The sequence below is a fragment of the Cloeon dipterum genome, chromosome X (genome assembly GCF_949628265.1).
Source record: "Cloeon dipterum chromosome X, ieCloDipt1.1, whole genome shotgun sequence".
NCBI classification, from domain to species: domain Eukaryota; kingdom Metazoa; phylum Arthropoda; class Insecta; order Ephemeroptera; family Baetidae; genus Cloeon; species Cloeon dipterum.
Genome location: NC_088790.1, coordinates 29,113,596 through 29,130,915, shown reverse-complemented (window position 1 = coordinate 29,130,915; position 17,320 = coordinate 29,113,596). Strand labels below are relative to the sequence as shown.

Below are 17,320 nucleotides of genomic sequence, written 5' to 3'. Positions count from 1 at the left end.
GCACTACATTATTTAATTTTACATTCAAGTCAAGAGACAAATGACAGCCTAAAAACATTCCGAAAAAGAAGGTTGGCGCTCAACTAGTGCTTGAATGAAACAAATTTAATTTTAATTTGCTTTTGAAAAAAATAACTTTGAATAGCTTCAGAGATTTTAATTATTAAAAAATATTATTTTGCGAAATTCCCTTGGTATTGGCACAAAATTCAAACCACAGCTTATTATTTTTCTTTGTGTAGCAAAAGGAGAAACAATGACATTATTCTATTTTCTCTTCCGTCTCAAATTACAATTGAATGCTTAAGTTTTCTTTCACAATCGAACCCATTCATCCATTCATAATGTACCCATATCCAGTTAAGAGAAGACTTTTCTGCTCAATTGTTTCCTTCTTCGCGATCATTGATGATTTGACAGACATGCAAGCATCAAACCCAACAAACAATGAGCGAGCGAGCGAACCTTGAGTTGCACGCTTCTGGCGTATTAATTTGCGGAGTTTGCACCGCAATTGCCGCCGCAAAGTGCATAATGTGGGCGTTTATGCGGCACACGGATTCACCAGAGTTTCGCAAACTCACTCGGCCGCCTGTTTTCATGTTTTGCCCGTAATTCGATATATTTTGCAACGCAATTACGCACTTGCCAGTGAAGTTTGCACTCATTCGAGCGAGAAATCGGGAGGAAGGACGTCATGTACAACGTACGTTCGGCTTCATTAGGAAATCAATGATAATAGTAATTGTTGAGAGGCTTAATGTAATTTCCGTTGCGCACAGCCCCTAGCGAAAACTAATTGTTAATTGCTTCAAAGATTTTTGATGAGGTTTACAAACGAAAATAGCAAAATGTTATTAGATTATATTTAATTTGGATTATTTCACTGGGTGCTGGATTCACGAACGCGTAGATATGGCGTCTGGTAGAGTACGAAAACGTAAAATGAAAATTTATCATGAAAATACCGGTCAGCACAATGGATATTTTTTGTAGTTATTTCTTTATTAACAGCTAATTAGCCCGGTAATTAGCGAATCAACCGTTAAATGGCACATCAGGCTAAAGGAAATGTAACAAAATACGCGGGAATGAAATTATTAGGTCACCACGCCTCTTTTTTACGCTTCTGATTGGCCGCTTGACTGTCTCCTGATTGGCCTCCATTATTTCGACGCCATATTGATTTCTGACCGGCAAGAACCAAAACAGATCGCAACCCGGACGCCGGTGGTTGATTTTATAAATTTACAATTCAATAGTAAAAAACCTCGCAATGGCTCAACTGAATATTTTTGTGTTTAGCAAATTTAAGAAATAAGATAAATTTTTGTGCTCTTTAATTATGTATGATTACGCCTTTGCTATCTTTTTTATAAAAAAAAACCCGAGTAAACAAATTTCCATATCAGCGGATCTCCTTTTCCAGCAATAATTATCGAAGAATCGCGAATGGTTCAGTGGAGACGCTTGTGCGACGAGAAAGGCATTTATCGAACGTGCGAGAGCGCGATGAACTGGAATTCGGAGTCGGAAAATATTTGCTCGTGCTCTCTCATCTTTTCTCGCACTTACACAAGCAATTCAGCCGGTAATAATGGGGCTTAAAAGGGCCAGAAATTACGGAATCGTGCTCATGGAAAAAGGAAAAGTTTGCCCCGGCCGCCGCACTGCGCGCATATATATAAAAGTTTCTCGCATCTCTCTGCGCTGATTGGAAATGAGTTTTTGTCCCGCACAGCACAGGGCGAAATTGCCGACTTTGGCTAATTAGCGCGCGCCGAGCAAATTACGAGACCGTTCGTTTTATGGCTGCGCACGACAACGAAAAAGCCCTTGCCGTGTATGTGTGTATGTGTGTTTGGGTTGTTTTATTGTCGTTCGACTGCTGCTGCAGCTTTGCGCACACCGATTTCCAGGTCAATGCGTAAAACCGTTTATCGGCTGCTACTGCGGTGTGTTATTATTGATAGAAAATGATGTATTATTTAGAAACTCTCGGTCTCAAGAGGGTGAAATCTCATAACGTCGCCGCGACTCAGTAGAGGTTAAGAGTAAGAGGCTAACAATGAGAGCACACGAAAAGCCTTTTTAGAGCTTTAGCAGATATTGAATTCTACACGCAAATTGAGTGATCTGGAATCAGGGCGTAAAAATTACTTTGCCGTAAAGTTTGCTTTCGATAGAAACAAAAATTGAAGGGGATGTTTCCAGGAGGGATTTTCTATATGGGCTTGCAATTATTTTCACAGTTTTTGTTCATTTGTTTCGAGGAGAAAATTGAAGTACCTTTTCCGGAAAATCAGTGTGAATTTTGTAGAAATGGAGTTGAAAAAATCGTGAATATCTCGAGTTCTAAAGAAGATAAAATTTGGTGTTAAAAGATGGCCAATTAGATGGCCAACAACTTTTAAGTTCACTCAAATTTCCAAATTTTTAACATTTTTTATAACAAAAATAAGTCATCTAAATTTTTTTCTTCGCATATGGAAATATTGGCATAAGTTTGTGCCTGTTATAAAATTGCCTAGAAATTTTTAGGATGAAGAAACCAACAGTTTTCGAGATACTGTGACCGGAATTCTGGAGAATTCGGTCACGTGATCAGTCGTTAGTTGGCGCCAACAGATCATTAAAATGTTCACGCCGGCGAGGCGTGAAGTGTCGAAACGAAAACAATCGCTTAAAAACAGTCGATAATGCATAAAACTGAACGAGCTGGCGAAAACATAAAATTAACGAGTTAGCTGGAAATGTAGAACAGCATTGCTTGTGTGCGGACCCAAGTTGGGTAATTAAAACGGAATAGCTTGGGTCGAGAAATAAAAAGAGAAACAATGTATCATATTATGTCTATGTGTGAAAGCATGTGCTTGCAATTAATAGAGGCGTGGAAGGAGAGAGAGAAGGAACGGGGTGACGACGTGGAAAAAGGACGGAGAAAAGGACAGTTCGGTCGGGTGCGGCCGAGGGTGCAGTTGAGTGAAGTGAAGTGCTACTGAGTGAAGGATTAAATCTGTTGGTGTCTGGAGCCCAGGAGAAGTCATCATCAAGAGATCCGTTTGGAAATCCATCCCGTGGTTCTCTCTCTCTCTCTGCGACCTCATCCTGTATCACCATCATGTTTGCGAAAATAAAGGTACGTGGTTGTTCCCAATGTTTGTCGTTTCCCTCCCTCACGGGTCTCCCCGGGGCGAGTTGTTAGGGCCTAGAGTAAGGGTAGGTAGGTTAGAAGGTTAGAGATAAGTTTGCGAAGCAAAGGTGATTCCGACAGCGTAGAGGAGTGTCCGAGCGGTGAAGAAGCAGGCTGACGACCGGCAGGAGGCATCCGCCTACTCAGCGAGACGAGAAATGCACCGCGCAAGCACGGCGACCAGCGAAAGTAAGTCAGGGGCGTTAGAGTTATAATACTAACGCCTCACAGTAATTGGAGGCTCCACCGGCGAGATAGTCCCTTTCGCGAGACTGGGGCGTAATTTGGACGAATGTATTTAATGCGGACACATGTCGGAGCAGGCGAGCGAAACGTCTGCAGAGCTTAACGGGGAAACACTCGCGGAGACCGGGGAAAATAGAGCTAGTACACCCGTGCACCCCGAAGGGCAAGCGGCCGTTGCGCAATCGAAAGGGTCGAGAGCGAAGGAAAGAATTCGGCAATTCTTTTCGTCACCGATTTGGACGCGCGCGAAATCGGTCGAGCACGCAGAGCGAGGCCGTCCGGGGCGGGTCGACGAAGCCGCGGGCCTGCCGGAGGAAGAAACCCTCCGCCGAATCGATGCGTATTATTACCAAGGGCAGAGCGGCTCGCGAGCGGTAACTCCATTGTCGGATATAGTGGAGGAAATCGAGGTGCGATTTTTGGACGACACGTTGGGAAATTTCAATCGCGAGTACTATAGAGCCACGTTAAATAGCGCCGCAGAGATCGAAAATCGAGCCGAAAATTTGCGAAGTTTGGTGGCCGAAATTCCGGATTTAGAGGAACCGATTGCTGCACTTGCTAACTTAGCGAGAGAGGGGCGCGAGGCGGCAGCTTTGCTCGCGACCGAAGAGAACGAAAGACGAGAAACGCTGACGTTCGCGGTAAGTCGCGCTAATAGCGGCGTGCGAAGTGCTAACGTCAGCGGGAGCGAAAATCGAGAGGCCGAAACGATGACGGACACCGGAGCTGAACGCAACCGGCGATACACCGCCGCGGCCAAACGCATACCCGAGTTTACGGGGAAGGACAAAGAGACGGTCGAGGAATTTCTAAGGGAATTCAAGCATACCAAAGAGATTTTTCGGCTGGACGATCAGGTCGGATTGGAGCTTCTTCAGAGCAAGCTCCGAGGCACAGCGGAGAGTTGGTGCATCCGCTGGATGGCCCAGAACGGGAACGCACGCGCAACGTTGGCCGAATTCATGAGCGATTTTAAAGATGCATTCGAAGACGCCACGAGAGAACGAAAGGCGGAAGCGAAACTCGAGATTGTGCGTCAACGGGAGGGCGAAGGAATTAAAACATTCGTGGAACGCATGAGAAAATTACTCGAACTCGCGGACCCGTTCATGTCAGAAGCGCGGCAAGCTAGAAAAATCCACAGCGCGCTTCGTTCCGAGTACTTCAAGAAAATCAGCCGTTGCCCTGATACCATTAAAGAGCTGATAGCCCGGGTAAAGGAGGTTGACGTGTATCGCGACACAGCGAAAATGCGCCGAAAGAAAAAGGGACACGGAAAGAAGCGAAGCAAGAGAGCAAAGGACAGCGACGAAAGCAGCTCTGACTCGGAATATTCAACGCCGGAGTCGTCCGACGAAGAGGACAGCTCGTCCGATCCGGACTCAGATGAAGAGGTGGATCGCAGAAATAAGAAGCGGAAGGACAAGAAGAAGAACAAGAAAAGTGCCGGAAAGGGCGAGGACGAAACGATGAAAAAACTGGACGCGCTGATGGCAAAACTGGAAGCCAACGAGGAGAAGAAGGAGAAGAAAACGAAGAAAGAGAAGAAAGAGAAGAAAGAAGTCAACATGATCGCCGTGGGCAAGGATGCAGAGCACGCGGAAAAAATGCACGAGATATGTGAGCAGATGAAGATAATGGTAAAAGAAGTGGCTAGCGTAAATCAAATTCCGAGGAACATGACGCCGGGTTATGCACCGTCAGCGCAAGCGGCACAAGCAGCACATGGCGGATATGTCGCAGGTATCGTGCCGCAGCAAGGTCAGCTGCAAGCGCCTCAGTCAGCAAGCGAAGTTGAAGGGAGGGGCTTAAGCGAGGCTAATGACATCATACTCGGGCTGGCGCGCCGCGCGCTCGAAGGCAATGCTGGCGGCACCCGACCTCAGTGGCAGCCGGTCCGAAATTACGGCTCTACTAATAACGGGGGCGGGCGCAGATTCAGCCCGGGACAAGGAGGGCCGACTTGCTTCAGGTGCTACGGCGAGGGCCACTTCGCGCGTGACTGCCGACGACCGCTGCGAAATAACAACGATTACAGGAACGACAGAAGGAACGATTACAACAATGGCGGCGGCAACAATGGCAACAACAGGGGCCCTGGCCCGGAGCAGCAAGGGCGGCAGGGAAACTAGAAAGCGGGCGTAAAGAAGGGGAGCGAAGGGCGCCCGAAAGGAAAATGGAAGTCCCCATACTGTGTTTAAAAGGTGTAAATATGGGTAGCGTAGAGAACGGACTAGAAGTAAATGCGTGCGTGGAGGATGGCGAGTGGACGGAGCCGCTAAGCCGAGCGCATGCGGCCACCGGAGAAATAACAGTCCAAGACGACGGGAGAAGCGCGGGAGCAATTTATGTAAACGCGCGGATAAACGAGTGCGATGTTAAAGGGTTAATAGACACCGGCGCGGCGGTATCAATCATACGCCGACGAATAATCCCGAGCGTTGTTCTGGACGAAAGTACCCCTGTGGTGCTCGTGGGAGTGGGTGACCAATGCGTGGTCATCAGTGGACACGCGAGTGTCGCGGTGGAAATCGGCGGGCGGAAATTTTGGCATCGATTTGCCGTTGTGGAAAAATTGTCGTATGATTGTCTATTGGGAATGGACTTTTGTAAAAAATTTCATGTACATATTTGTTGTGACGAGCACGCTATTTCGCTTTTGCCAGCGGCGGTAGAGGAAGTGAACGCCGTGGTGAAAAAGGAAGACGCGGTAGAGTCGAACGAAGCGGAGAGTGCAATTAAAATCGTCTTAGACGAACAAAGTGCAATAGCTGGACGAAGTTGTAAATATGTGCGGGTGAGATGCGAACAGGCGCTTGCTGACGATACTTATTACGTCATAGACTCATTACGCGCGCGAACGGGAGTAGTGGCGAGACTTTTGTTGCCAAGCGGCGGCGGACGAGAATGTGGGGCGGAGCTAACCAACACCGGCAAGACGGAGCAGAGGCTGATGGAGGGGACTCGCATATTTACGCTAATGCGAGCGAGTGCTGTGCCGGCCGTGCCGTGCTATCATATAAATGCGCTGGGCGCCGACTGCGAAGAGCGGCCTAGCACGGTGGAAGATGTCCAAATAAACCCAAAATTGCAAGAAGATGAAATTGCGCAGATACGGAAGTTGTTGTGGGAATTCAAAGATTTATTTCCTGGCGACGACGAAATTCTTCCCGTGACTAACAAAATGGAATATAAAATCGACTATGTGGGCACCGACGTCGTGAAGATCAGGCCATACAGAGAAACGCCGGAGATGCGGGAAATTATGAAAAAGGAAATAGAGAAGTTGTACATAAAGGGAGTCATTCAACCGAGCACGTCGGCTTTTAACTCTCCAGCCTTTATAGTTCCCAAGCCCGATGGGACTGGAAGAATAGTAATCAACTACATCGAACTGAACAAGAGAGTGCGGCCGCAAACATACTTCATCCCTCAAATTCAGGAAATATTGGAAAGCATGGCGGGAAACCAATATTTTTCCAGTTTGGACTTGGCCTCAGCGTATTATCAAGTCGGACTACATCCAGATAGCCGACCTCTGACATCATTCCAAGTCTCGTGTGGCAAGTTCGAATTTACCCGAATCCCGATGGGCCTATCGACGGCGCCTAGCGTGTTCCAGCTACTCTCCGACCAGCTGTTCGCGGACTTGCGATATAAGAGTCTCATAAACTATATGGACGATTTAAACTTATTCAACAAGGACTTTGGTGAACTAATAAGTGTGTTGCGAGACGTGTGTCAGCGAATGAGAACAGCAAATTTGTGCTTCCGTGCGAAAAAGTGCAAGATAGGCTACGATGAGCTGACTCTGCTCGGTTGGCACGTGACGCGTGAGGGAATAACACTCGACGAGAATCGGGTGAAGGTCATTCGAGAATTAAAAGCGCCGCGGAATGTGAAAGAAGTGCAGAGTGTGCTCGGGTTAATGGGTTATTACAGGCGCGCGTGTGAGAAGATGGCCGAAAAGGCAGCGTGCTTATACGACCTTACGAAGAAGGGAGCAGAATTCAAATGGGAAGAGAAAGAGCAAGAGGCATTCGACGCGCTGAAAGCCACGCTAACTGAGCCTCCGTTGTTGCAGCATTTTGACGCAAAGCTGAAGACATATTTGGAAGTCGATTCGAGCTCGTTGGCGATTGGTGCGATACTGTCCCAAGAAATCGCGCCGAAAGAGCGGCGACCGGTCGCTTACGCGTCGCGGGCAGTGAGCCGAGCTGAGAGCAAACTCCCCTCGTTGACGCTCGAGGCGACGGGCGTTATGTGGGCGGTTTTGCACTTTCGAACGTATTTGCTTGGGCGGCATTTTACGATACTCTCAGACAACCACAGCCTGTGCAGCCTAAAGAAACTCAAGGATCCATGGGGACGCATTTGCAGAATTATGATGCGGCTACAAGCATACGATTTCACCCTGTGTCACGTGAGCGGGAAGAAACACACGTTTTGTGACGTGTTGAGTCGTTACGACACCGGACGCGAAGAAGCTGACAAAGGGGACCTGAGTGGGGCGTTGGAATTGCCCATGTTTGCGTGTGAAAGTGTAACGTTCGCGGAAGAACAGGAAAAAGACCCGGACTTGGCGAAAATCAAAGAGCGAATTCGTGCAAACGAAATAACTCATCGCGAGAAAAACTTTGTAGTGCGCGACGGAATTTTGTGCCGAAAGGGAACGAACCTGCGGCAAAAACTGTATCTTCCGGTAGTGCCTCGTTCGCTCAAAATGGAGCTAATGCGGTCGTTCCATGATGAGCCCGCGGGGGGCGGACATTTAGGTTTCGGAAAAACCTATGACAAACTGGTGAACAGATTTTACTGGTGCCACATGTTGAAGGACATTAGAACATTTGTAAAAACGTGCGAAATATGTCAGAGATTCAATAAGGCAACCACATTACCCCCGGGAGAAATGCAATCGGTGGAGCGAGGCGAATATCCGTTTAGTAAAATTGCACTGGACTTTGCGGGTCCGTTTCCTCAAACGAAAAGACGAAACAAGCATCTACTGGTCGGGGTAGATTATTTTTCCAATTTCGTGTGTCTGCGCGCTTGTAAGGAGCCGACAGGCAAAGTAGTGACGGAATTCGTTTACGAAGAATACCTTCTGCAACACGGCGGAATCAAGGTAATTGTGTGCGATCGGGGATCGGCATTTACGAGTAAGGAAACCGCGCGATTTTGCGACAGAAATAACATCTATATCGCACGAATTAGCGCTTATCACCCGCGGGGAAATTCGAAAGCTGAACGGGCAGTGCAAACGGTCAAAGCAATGCTAAGCAAAATATTAGCGGACGAAACAAATGCGAAAAGTTGGGACGAATACTTGAAGGAAATGGCCTTCAGTATAAACACGGCGGTGTCAGCGGTTCTAAAGGAGTCGCCTTACGCGTTAGTGTACGGCCGTCAGCCTATTATTCAGCAGCAGCGGGTAAAAGGAGCCGACAGCGACGAACAGTACGTGACGCGGTTGGGAGGCAGGCAGACGCTATGCCACAAATTGGTAGAAGAAAACTACCGCAGACACCAGCGAGTCGCGAAGAAATATTACGACAAACGGCATAAGGCCGAGAAATACGAAATAGGAGACCTAGTGTTGGTCTTGAAGACGAGATCAATTATGGGAAAGCCGAGAAAAATGATGCCGAAATTCTCGCGACCTTGCAAGATTGTTGAGAAAATATCACCGATAACGTACATCGTCGAACGCGGAAGCAAAAACCACTCTCGGCGGGAGCAGGTGAACGTAGCCCGCCTAAGACGATTTTACATTCGGCCGATTAACTCTGACGGAGAATGGGAGACCGAGGACGAGACGAAACAATAAAAGTGTAACAGGCGTGAGACGCGCGGGGCGCGAGACGGGAGAATTTAGTTTGTATACACTGTAGACGAAGAGGAGAGAAAAAGCGAAGCGAGCGGCGAAATAGTATACGCGGAAGGAAAAAGAGCCAGCCAGCACAAGGTCACGGTCGAGATGACTCAGCGCATAAATGTGGGTCGAGCGACATATGAGCCGGGAGAGAAAATAAAGAAGAAGTGGAGTTGTTGTGAGGAGCGGCGCATGACGTTTGTTTTGTTGTTCATTTGTGAGATGAGAGGATATTGAGAGGATATTGGAATTTAGCCGCGCGGCAATGATGATGTGGCGACGGACTGCGCATCATATTTTTTTTGTTGTTTTTGGATAATTACGATGAAGATATTGGATATTTTTTTTTGTCGAAAGAGGGGCATATCAGCAGAACAAAAAGTTATGCTCTTAGATGAAATGGATTTGTCTTGGGGAAAGGGAACAGGGAAAAGAAAAGGGAAACGAACGTAACTGGGGAAATACGAATCCATGGTCATGGGAAACCATAGCGGGGTACGGGTTCTGCACAGTAAACCGACCTAATGGGCGTGGGCGCCATCCCACGTTGAATGGAAAGAGCGCTCTTTAATTGCGAAACGAGAAAATGCGACGAGTGAATGTACATGAAAATTGCCAGATCTGCGAATGCATGAATGACTGACGCAACGGCGGGCGGACGCGTCTGCCGTGAAAAAAGAATGGTTGTGAGTTAGGCGATTGAAGCGATTGAGTGGTCTGACAAATATTTGTGTGGTGAAAATTGCAGAAACGGGCAATGATTGGAGCATGGTTTCATTATTTTTTTTAGGACAATCTCGACGTGGAGACACTCCTCGAGTACCGCGAGCCACTGGATCATTACGAGATGTGCATGACGCTATTGGAACAAGGTAAACTTGCAATGTTACCTAAGGGAGCACAAATTGCATCCAGGAAGCTCGGCGGGGGGCCGAGGATGGATATATTTCATGCGCGCGCTGATGTTATGTTGATGTTTTGCCCTCTGAGGGAAGAGGCGACGATTTCTGAGAAACTGATTAATGCGATGGGAGATTTCGATGTGCGACGTGAGTTGCACGCAATAGGGGCTGAGGCCGGAGACCTTGTGCAAACTAACATACAAATGGCCGAGGAAAATTATTTGTGGTTGGGGGTCCTGCCGGAGGATCCCAAGCCCACCATGAGCGGAGAATTGCGAGGAGAGATGGTAGCGGCTTTGCAGTCGGTGCTGCGTTTGCTCCATAAGAGGGAAGGGTACTCGCACCAAAGTTTTGCGGTGGAACTACCCGTCGAGGAATTTGGCACCAACGAGTTCGCGACGTACATCGAGATGCAAATGGCGCGTTATCTCCGCCTGGCGCCGACCCAGATCTTCTACTACAAGCGCCCGGTACACGCGGACATAGAATCGTGGGAGAAGTTCTTGCCGAAGATGGAACAGAAGACGAAATTGAAGACGTTTAAATGGAAGCAGAACGAATATTTCGAGACGGAAGGAGTGAGCCAGGCGCTGAGGATTACCAAGCAACTCAAGACGGTGGTCAAGGGGCGAGAGGTGGAAGATCAGATGCCGAAGGGCTGGAAGGACGAGCGGAAGAGAGTAGAAAAAATCGCCGAGAGACAATACGATGAGTGGCACGATTGGAGGGCGTGCGATAGCGATGAGGAAGAGTACTATCTGAAAGGAATCGCGGTAAGAAGTGCGAACCATATCGTGAAACACCTAGCGCGGCCCATCGTGTTTGCCCGCACTGCAGACGAGTATGACGGGGCGATTAGCAGAATCAAGGAGCTGCAAAAGCAAGTGGGTGATCTCAACTTGAAAAATGCGGTGCTGGAGGAAGGCTACAAGGAGAAGGGCGGAAATTTGATAAAACTCCTAGGTGGAATGGAGAGCAAGAGAGCCAGCTGGCTCAAACAGCTCTGCAGGGAATATCCCACTTCGTTGGCAGAAGAGGTTGTGTTAAAAGGGGACATGCCGCTCGTTCTGCAAGCCAGCCGCATGGTGGCTGAATTACTGGGCGAACGACGCCAACTGCGACGCCGAGTGAATGACTTAGAATACAAGGTCGAAGAGATTACAGGCAAGCTACGAGAAGAAAAACATCAGCGTGGAAGAATGACAGATAAACTGGAGTCCATAAAAGCAGGCTACAGCGGAGAAATTCCGAAGTTTAGTGAACGCAGGGTCATCGTCATCTTGGACGAGGAAGATGCAAAGCTATGGGACGTCGGAGAACTGTGGAAAGGGAAAAAGGCAAGGACAAAGCCGTCCGGTCCACGTAGAGATGTGTCGAAATATTTCAACGACTTCGACTGGGATTACGCGAAGACGCAAGAAGAAAAACGCGAAAAGTGGATTGAGAAGGGTCACAAATGTCCACCGGCGAAACCGCGCAAACCCACTGAAATGGACGCGGAACTGGAAGACGAGATCAGGGGGCTGCTTCACTCTATGTTCGGAACTACGACACCGAACTATGACGAAGAGCCGTGGAACAAAGAGGAAGAACCGCCGAAAGCAGAGGAAGGGCTGCCTGAAGTGGAAACCGAACCGAAGTAATCAGGAAAACGAACGAAGGGGCGCGATAACATTTGCGCAGAATTTAGAGAATAAGTTAGAAATAGATTAAGCATAATGAAGAGGAGCGGCGTATAAATTAAGGGAATTATGTTTTAGCACCGAGCGTAAAAAGAAAAGATGTTCAGCGGCCGTCGCGAAACGAACAGCACCAGCAGCTCAAGAGTGGGGGGAGCATGCGGCAGCTATTGTGGGTGACGGCACTCTGTCTGGCGAGCGCGAGCCAGCTGACGGAAGCGCGGGTCGAGCTCCATCCAGGGATCGTGTACACTCACGCACATGAGAAGGTATTCTCTGATTTCTATCCAATTGTGTTTGGCGCGCAACTCCCGCAGTTCATTGAGCCAATGCGGATCAGGTTCGATGCGAACAGAAACAACAAGACGAAACACGCGCTAGAGAATATGACGTACGTGTTGGGCGAAGGGGACGAGGAGTTGCAGCAATTCGCGCGAGAACAGTTTGACGCCGTTTCAGAGCAGGTGAAATTCCGGAGGGAAAAGCGTGCGCTGTTTGGGTTTGTCGGAACGTTTTTAAGCTTTTGCTGCGGTGTGGTGTCGGAAGATGAATTGCCCCCGACGGGACCGGCGATGCGCGACCATCTGCGGGCATTAAATAAGCAGGTCACGGAGGCTTTCGATGCCGTGACGGGAAACAACCGGAAAGTTACCGAATTTTTGGCTCATATGCGGGAGAAAATGATTAGATTTCACGACCAGGTAATGAACATGGTCGATCGAATGACGAAGGAGGAAGATGCGGCGCTAATTGATAACATGGCTCAGGCATACATCCGAATGATACATATGCAGACGCACACAATGAACAATTGGAACGTACAATATATGGAGCAAATCCTAAACAGCTGCGCGGCAAGGTCACTGGACCCGATGGTGGTGTCAAAGAAGGAGCTAAGAAAGGCACTGTTGGTTTTAAACATACATTTGCAGAAAAATAATCGGAAAATAGTGTACACGATCGAGGAAATTGCTGCGTATTACGGGACGGGCCTGGTTCGGTGTAATTTTGGGGAAAACAAAGTGGAATTTCAATTGCAGGTCCCCGTCATGCGCATCAAGGAGGAGTGGAGCATTTTGAATCTTCAGCCAATTGATTTTCGGTTTAAAGATCACACTTGTGCGTTGCAGGTGCCGAAGCAAGTAGCGCGCGGGGTACGGGACATGGGAGCGAGCGTGTTTCACGCTACGAAGAAAAGCAGACTTGCCGGCCTCGCCGTTCTGGAGGAAACACCCGTGGCGCGCAAGATGCACGATTGCCTCGAGAAAATCTTTGGGGCCGAAACGACCGTAGATCAATTGAAACAAGCGTGCCCGCTGAAGTGCACTCGATCGACGGCGCTGATAGTGCGGAATTTAGCCGAGCGCGATTACGTCATAACGAACGCGAACGGCTTAGTGATGAATTGCGGAAAGAAAAGCACAATCGTTAGCACGGAGTGGAGTTTGGGAGCGGTATTCGTCTACGTGCCGTGCGAATGCCAGCTGCGAAAAGGGGAAAGAATCATGGTGGAATCAAAATTCCCGTGCATCCATCAAAACAATTACACGGGGATAAAGATCGTGATGCCACAACAGTGGCTGAAGGGCGCAGAAAAGAGTTTCGTTCAGCACGTCACGGCGCTGGATAACGTGACGACCGTACTCGATGACAGCTGGGGCGCGGCTTTTGAAGGGCCGCCGCAGTTGGAGGAGGTCGCGGTTTCGATCTATGACTGGTCGACTTGGCCCATTCCGAAGCATACAAATGCTTACGCGACTTGGCTTATCGGCGGATTGTTGGCCTGGATCATCGTTCGCAGTCCGGGACTGCTCTGGACGGGAATTTGGACACCCCCTCCGCGAGAGGAGTTGAGGAAATTTCGGAAGGAGGTGGCCAAAATGAGAACGTACCGCAAACCGGAAGCGGACCGAGAGTCTGAGGCCGATGTAAGGGGGGACAGACCCGTTTAATAACCCCTCTAATTATCTTTTCTTCTTACAGGATTAATTTTATTCTTTGCAGGTTAAGGGAGGTCAATGCCGGCGCAAGTTGGCATTCGCCTCCACCGCTCGTGAGTATCGCTATGCCTTGAGAGAATATTGTTTAAGAGAAACAAAAGAGAAGGAAATCTTCCAATAAGCGTTAACGTACATTAAATAGAAATTGGCGCATGGCGCACAAAAGGCGCATGGAGCCGCGCCAAGAGCACTAGATTTTATAGGAATATTTTATGCATACCTTTATTAACGCACTCATCGTGCAAATATCCTTATCGTGCGCATATACTTATTGCACGCATATTTTATCACGAAGAGTATGGAGCATACTTTTTGTTAGCTGTAAAAGACTCCGAACGGAGATAGAGAATAATGCAAGTTTTGTGAAAGATTTCGCAAAAGGAAGAATGAAGGAGTATTGAGCGAAAAGGCTGGCGTCACTCACGAGGCGGTGCTTAGTTATGAATTAGGTTTAATCGCTGCACATGTTTGCAGGAGGCGGAGACGGCGATGGAGAAGGAGCGGAGATACGCCGCAAGAGGAGCTGGTCGGCAGACGGCGAAGACGCTTGCGGCATGGCATACATAACAAGTAATAACGTTTTGTTTTGTAAGGGAAAGAGACCATACAGTACGAACGTTGTGAGGAAAGAAAATTTAAAAAAACATAGAAAAAAGAAATCCTCAGTTGCGAGTTGGAAACGGGACACGTCAATCCCGATCGAAAATTTTCATCCTTGAATAACTTCAAGGCCCTGAAGTGGCGCAGACTGGGAAGGGAAAAGCAAAAAAAAAAAAAAAAAAAAAAATGGAAACGAATATGTTAATCAATATTTTATCCAAACTTTTATTATTTTATTGGAATATTAATAACTCACACAAATATTGTCGGCCGCTAGTGCCAATATTTTAAATAACTGGGAGCGGACGTTCGCGACGGAAGGTTGCCTGGGGAAACGCAAAATAATGAGTAAAGGTAAAGAGGTAGCGAGGACCTTTAGCCAGGAGCGTCTCGCGGGGCGGTGAATGAGTACACGGGGCTGGGTTGGCGGTGGCTGCATGCGGCACTACAAGGGGTAAGATCCCGAGGGCCGAACCGCGATACAAGCGAAGGGGGCCAGACCATCACATCATTGCAGGGAGCCGCCCGCTCTTGAGATTTAATGCGCGCGTTTGGGAAACCTCGTTAAAACCGGGCGATCGTAAGCGCGTGGCAGAAAGAGGAGAGTCGTGGCGCGCCGCGTAGGGCCGGCCGTAACATAGGTCGTGTGCTCGATGGAATGAATGGGTGCCGTTGTGATGACGTATGCAATAACTCACGGCTTCGCGTACCCAGCTGTTGGAGGAAAACAATACTCGCCGCGAGGACGCTTGAGTGAAGGTCACGCTGCGTGCGTGTTATTATTTGATGGGGGGAGGGGTGGATATCTTTTATCCACCCAGGAAGAGTCGAGGAAAAGGAAATTTTTTCTTTTTCTTGTCAAAAACAGGCAACATTCATTGGCGAACACGGATTGACCGCAAAAGAATAATTCACGATTGGTCGGCAGACAATATCGGTGTGACGATTAGAGGAAAAACGCCCGTTGGCATAATATAGAGTAGTGGCAATTATGATAAAGTGCCTCATTGAAGTTTGTACTAATAAAGGCAGTTTAACTTTCTATATTCTATACGAACAGAGGCAGTTACTTTTCTATAGTTTGCATTAACAAAAGTAGTTTATTTTTATATACTATCGTTTGAATTACTAACAGTATTAAGTCATTTTGACATCTTATGAGTTTATAGAAAAAATGGGGAACGATACTACTAGAGTCAAAGGATGAAAATTTTGAAATAAAGATAAAGCGAACGCGAAGTCAAAGCATTAAACAGAAATGGTCTATTTCCCACAGGGGATCCGTGCACAAGCAACAGGGTTGGAAGAATTTATGCAATTCTCCCAACATTCAGGTGGGGAGGATGTGACCGGAATTCTGGAGAATTCGGTCACGTGATCAGTCGTTAGTTGGCGCCAACAGATCATTAAAATGTTCACGCCGGCGAGGCGTGAAGTGTCGAAACGAAAACAATCGCTTAAAAACAGTCGATAATGCATAAAACTGAACGAGCTGGCGAAAACATAAAATTAACGAGTTAGCTGGAAATGTAGAACAGCATTGCTTGTGTGCGGACCCAAGTTGGGTAATTAAAACGGAATAGCTTGGGTCGAGAAATAAAAAGAGAAACAATGTATCATATTATGTCTATGTGTGAAAGCATGTGCTTGCAATTAATAGAGGCGTGGAAGGAGAGAGAGAAGGAACGGGGTGACGACGTGGAAAAAGGACGGAGAAAAGGACAGTTCGGTCGGGTGCGGCCGAGGGTGCAGTTGAGTGAAGTGAAGTGCTACTGAGTGAAGGATTAAATCTGTTGGTGTCTGGAGCCCAGGAGAAGTCATCATCAAGAGATCCGTTTGGAAATCCATCCCGTGGTTCTCTCTCTCTCTCTGCGACCTCATCCTGTATCACCATCATGTTTGCGAAAATAAAGGTACGTGGTTGTTCCCAATGTTTGTCGTTTCCCTCCCTCACGGGTCTCCCCGGGGCGAGTTGTTAGGGCCTAGAGTAAGGGTAGGTAGGTTAGAAGGTTAGAGATAAGTTTGCGAAGCAAAGGTGATTCCGACAGCGTAGAGGAGTGTCCGAGCGGTGAAGAAGCAGGCTGACGACCGGCAGGAGGCATCCGCCTACTCAGCGAGACGAGAAATGCACCGCGCAAGCACGGCGACCAGCGAAAGTAAGTCAGGGGCGTTAGAGTTATAATACTAACGCCTCACAGATACGGAGGTTCAAAGTTTTAAAAATCGGCATTTTCTAGTATCCAGTAATTAGAAATCGCACGATAGGATTACTTTGACGCAGGCAGTCAATCCCTGAGGTCAGACCAGACCATTAAAAACAGATTAAAAATCTAACCCGATCGTCAGGTAGTTCCAGCACACAAAAATATATATAATATATCATGAAAGCATTTTTATTGTAAGAGAATTTCAATCTGCTTTAATAATTGCATGAAATGCATTTAAATCATTTATTTATAATTTACATGGATGGCAAATAAATAAAATTTGATGTAAGAAAGCTAAAAATTCTAAAAATCAGAGTGGCGTTTGAATTTTTTTAATCGGTCCCTTTGTTAACCATTGACGGTTTTTTAGTTTAAAATTAATAATGCATGAGATATATAAGAAAATCCATCCAACAATCACATTAAAAAGGATTTAATATTTATTACTAATATATAAAAATAATTTTGTATTATTTATAATATCCTTAATTGATTAAAAATCATTTTGCTGGTTGATTTTTTTCCTGACGCATCGGCTGATTTCACTCTTGCTTGACAATGACATTTTTCCTTTTAAGAATTTCCTGCTGCTTTGAAATGTTACATAATTCTTTAACC

The 17,320-nt window shown here is 47.3% G+C and overlaps 2 protein-coding genes across 8 annotated transcripts in view; one reads left to right on the top strand and one right to left on the bottom strand.

The window, feature by feature from the left end:
- Positions 1–17,320, bottom strand: part of LOC135946215 (diuretic hormone receptor-like) — a 160,380-nt gene that overhangs the window by 128,716 nt on the left and 14,344 nt on the right. The window lies entirely within an intron of this gene.
- Positions 11,578–14,619, top strand: LOC135946470 (uncharacterized). Its single transcript, XM_065494694.1, has one exon. The coding sequence runs from the start codon at positions 12,054–12,056 to the stop codon at positions 13,845–13,847; it is 1,794 nt and encodes a 597-aa protein (XP_065350766.1). The 5' UTR covers positions 11,578–12,053; the 3' UTR covers positions 13,848–14,619.

Excerpts from the sequence above, each read along its gene's own strand:
- LOC135946470 (XM_065494694.1), top strand. The coding sequence starts at position 12,054 with ATGCGGCAGCTATTGTGGGTGACGGCACTCTGTCTGGCGAGCGCGAGC.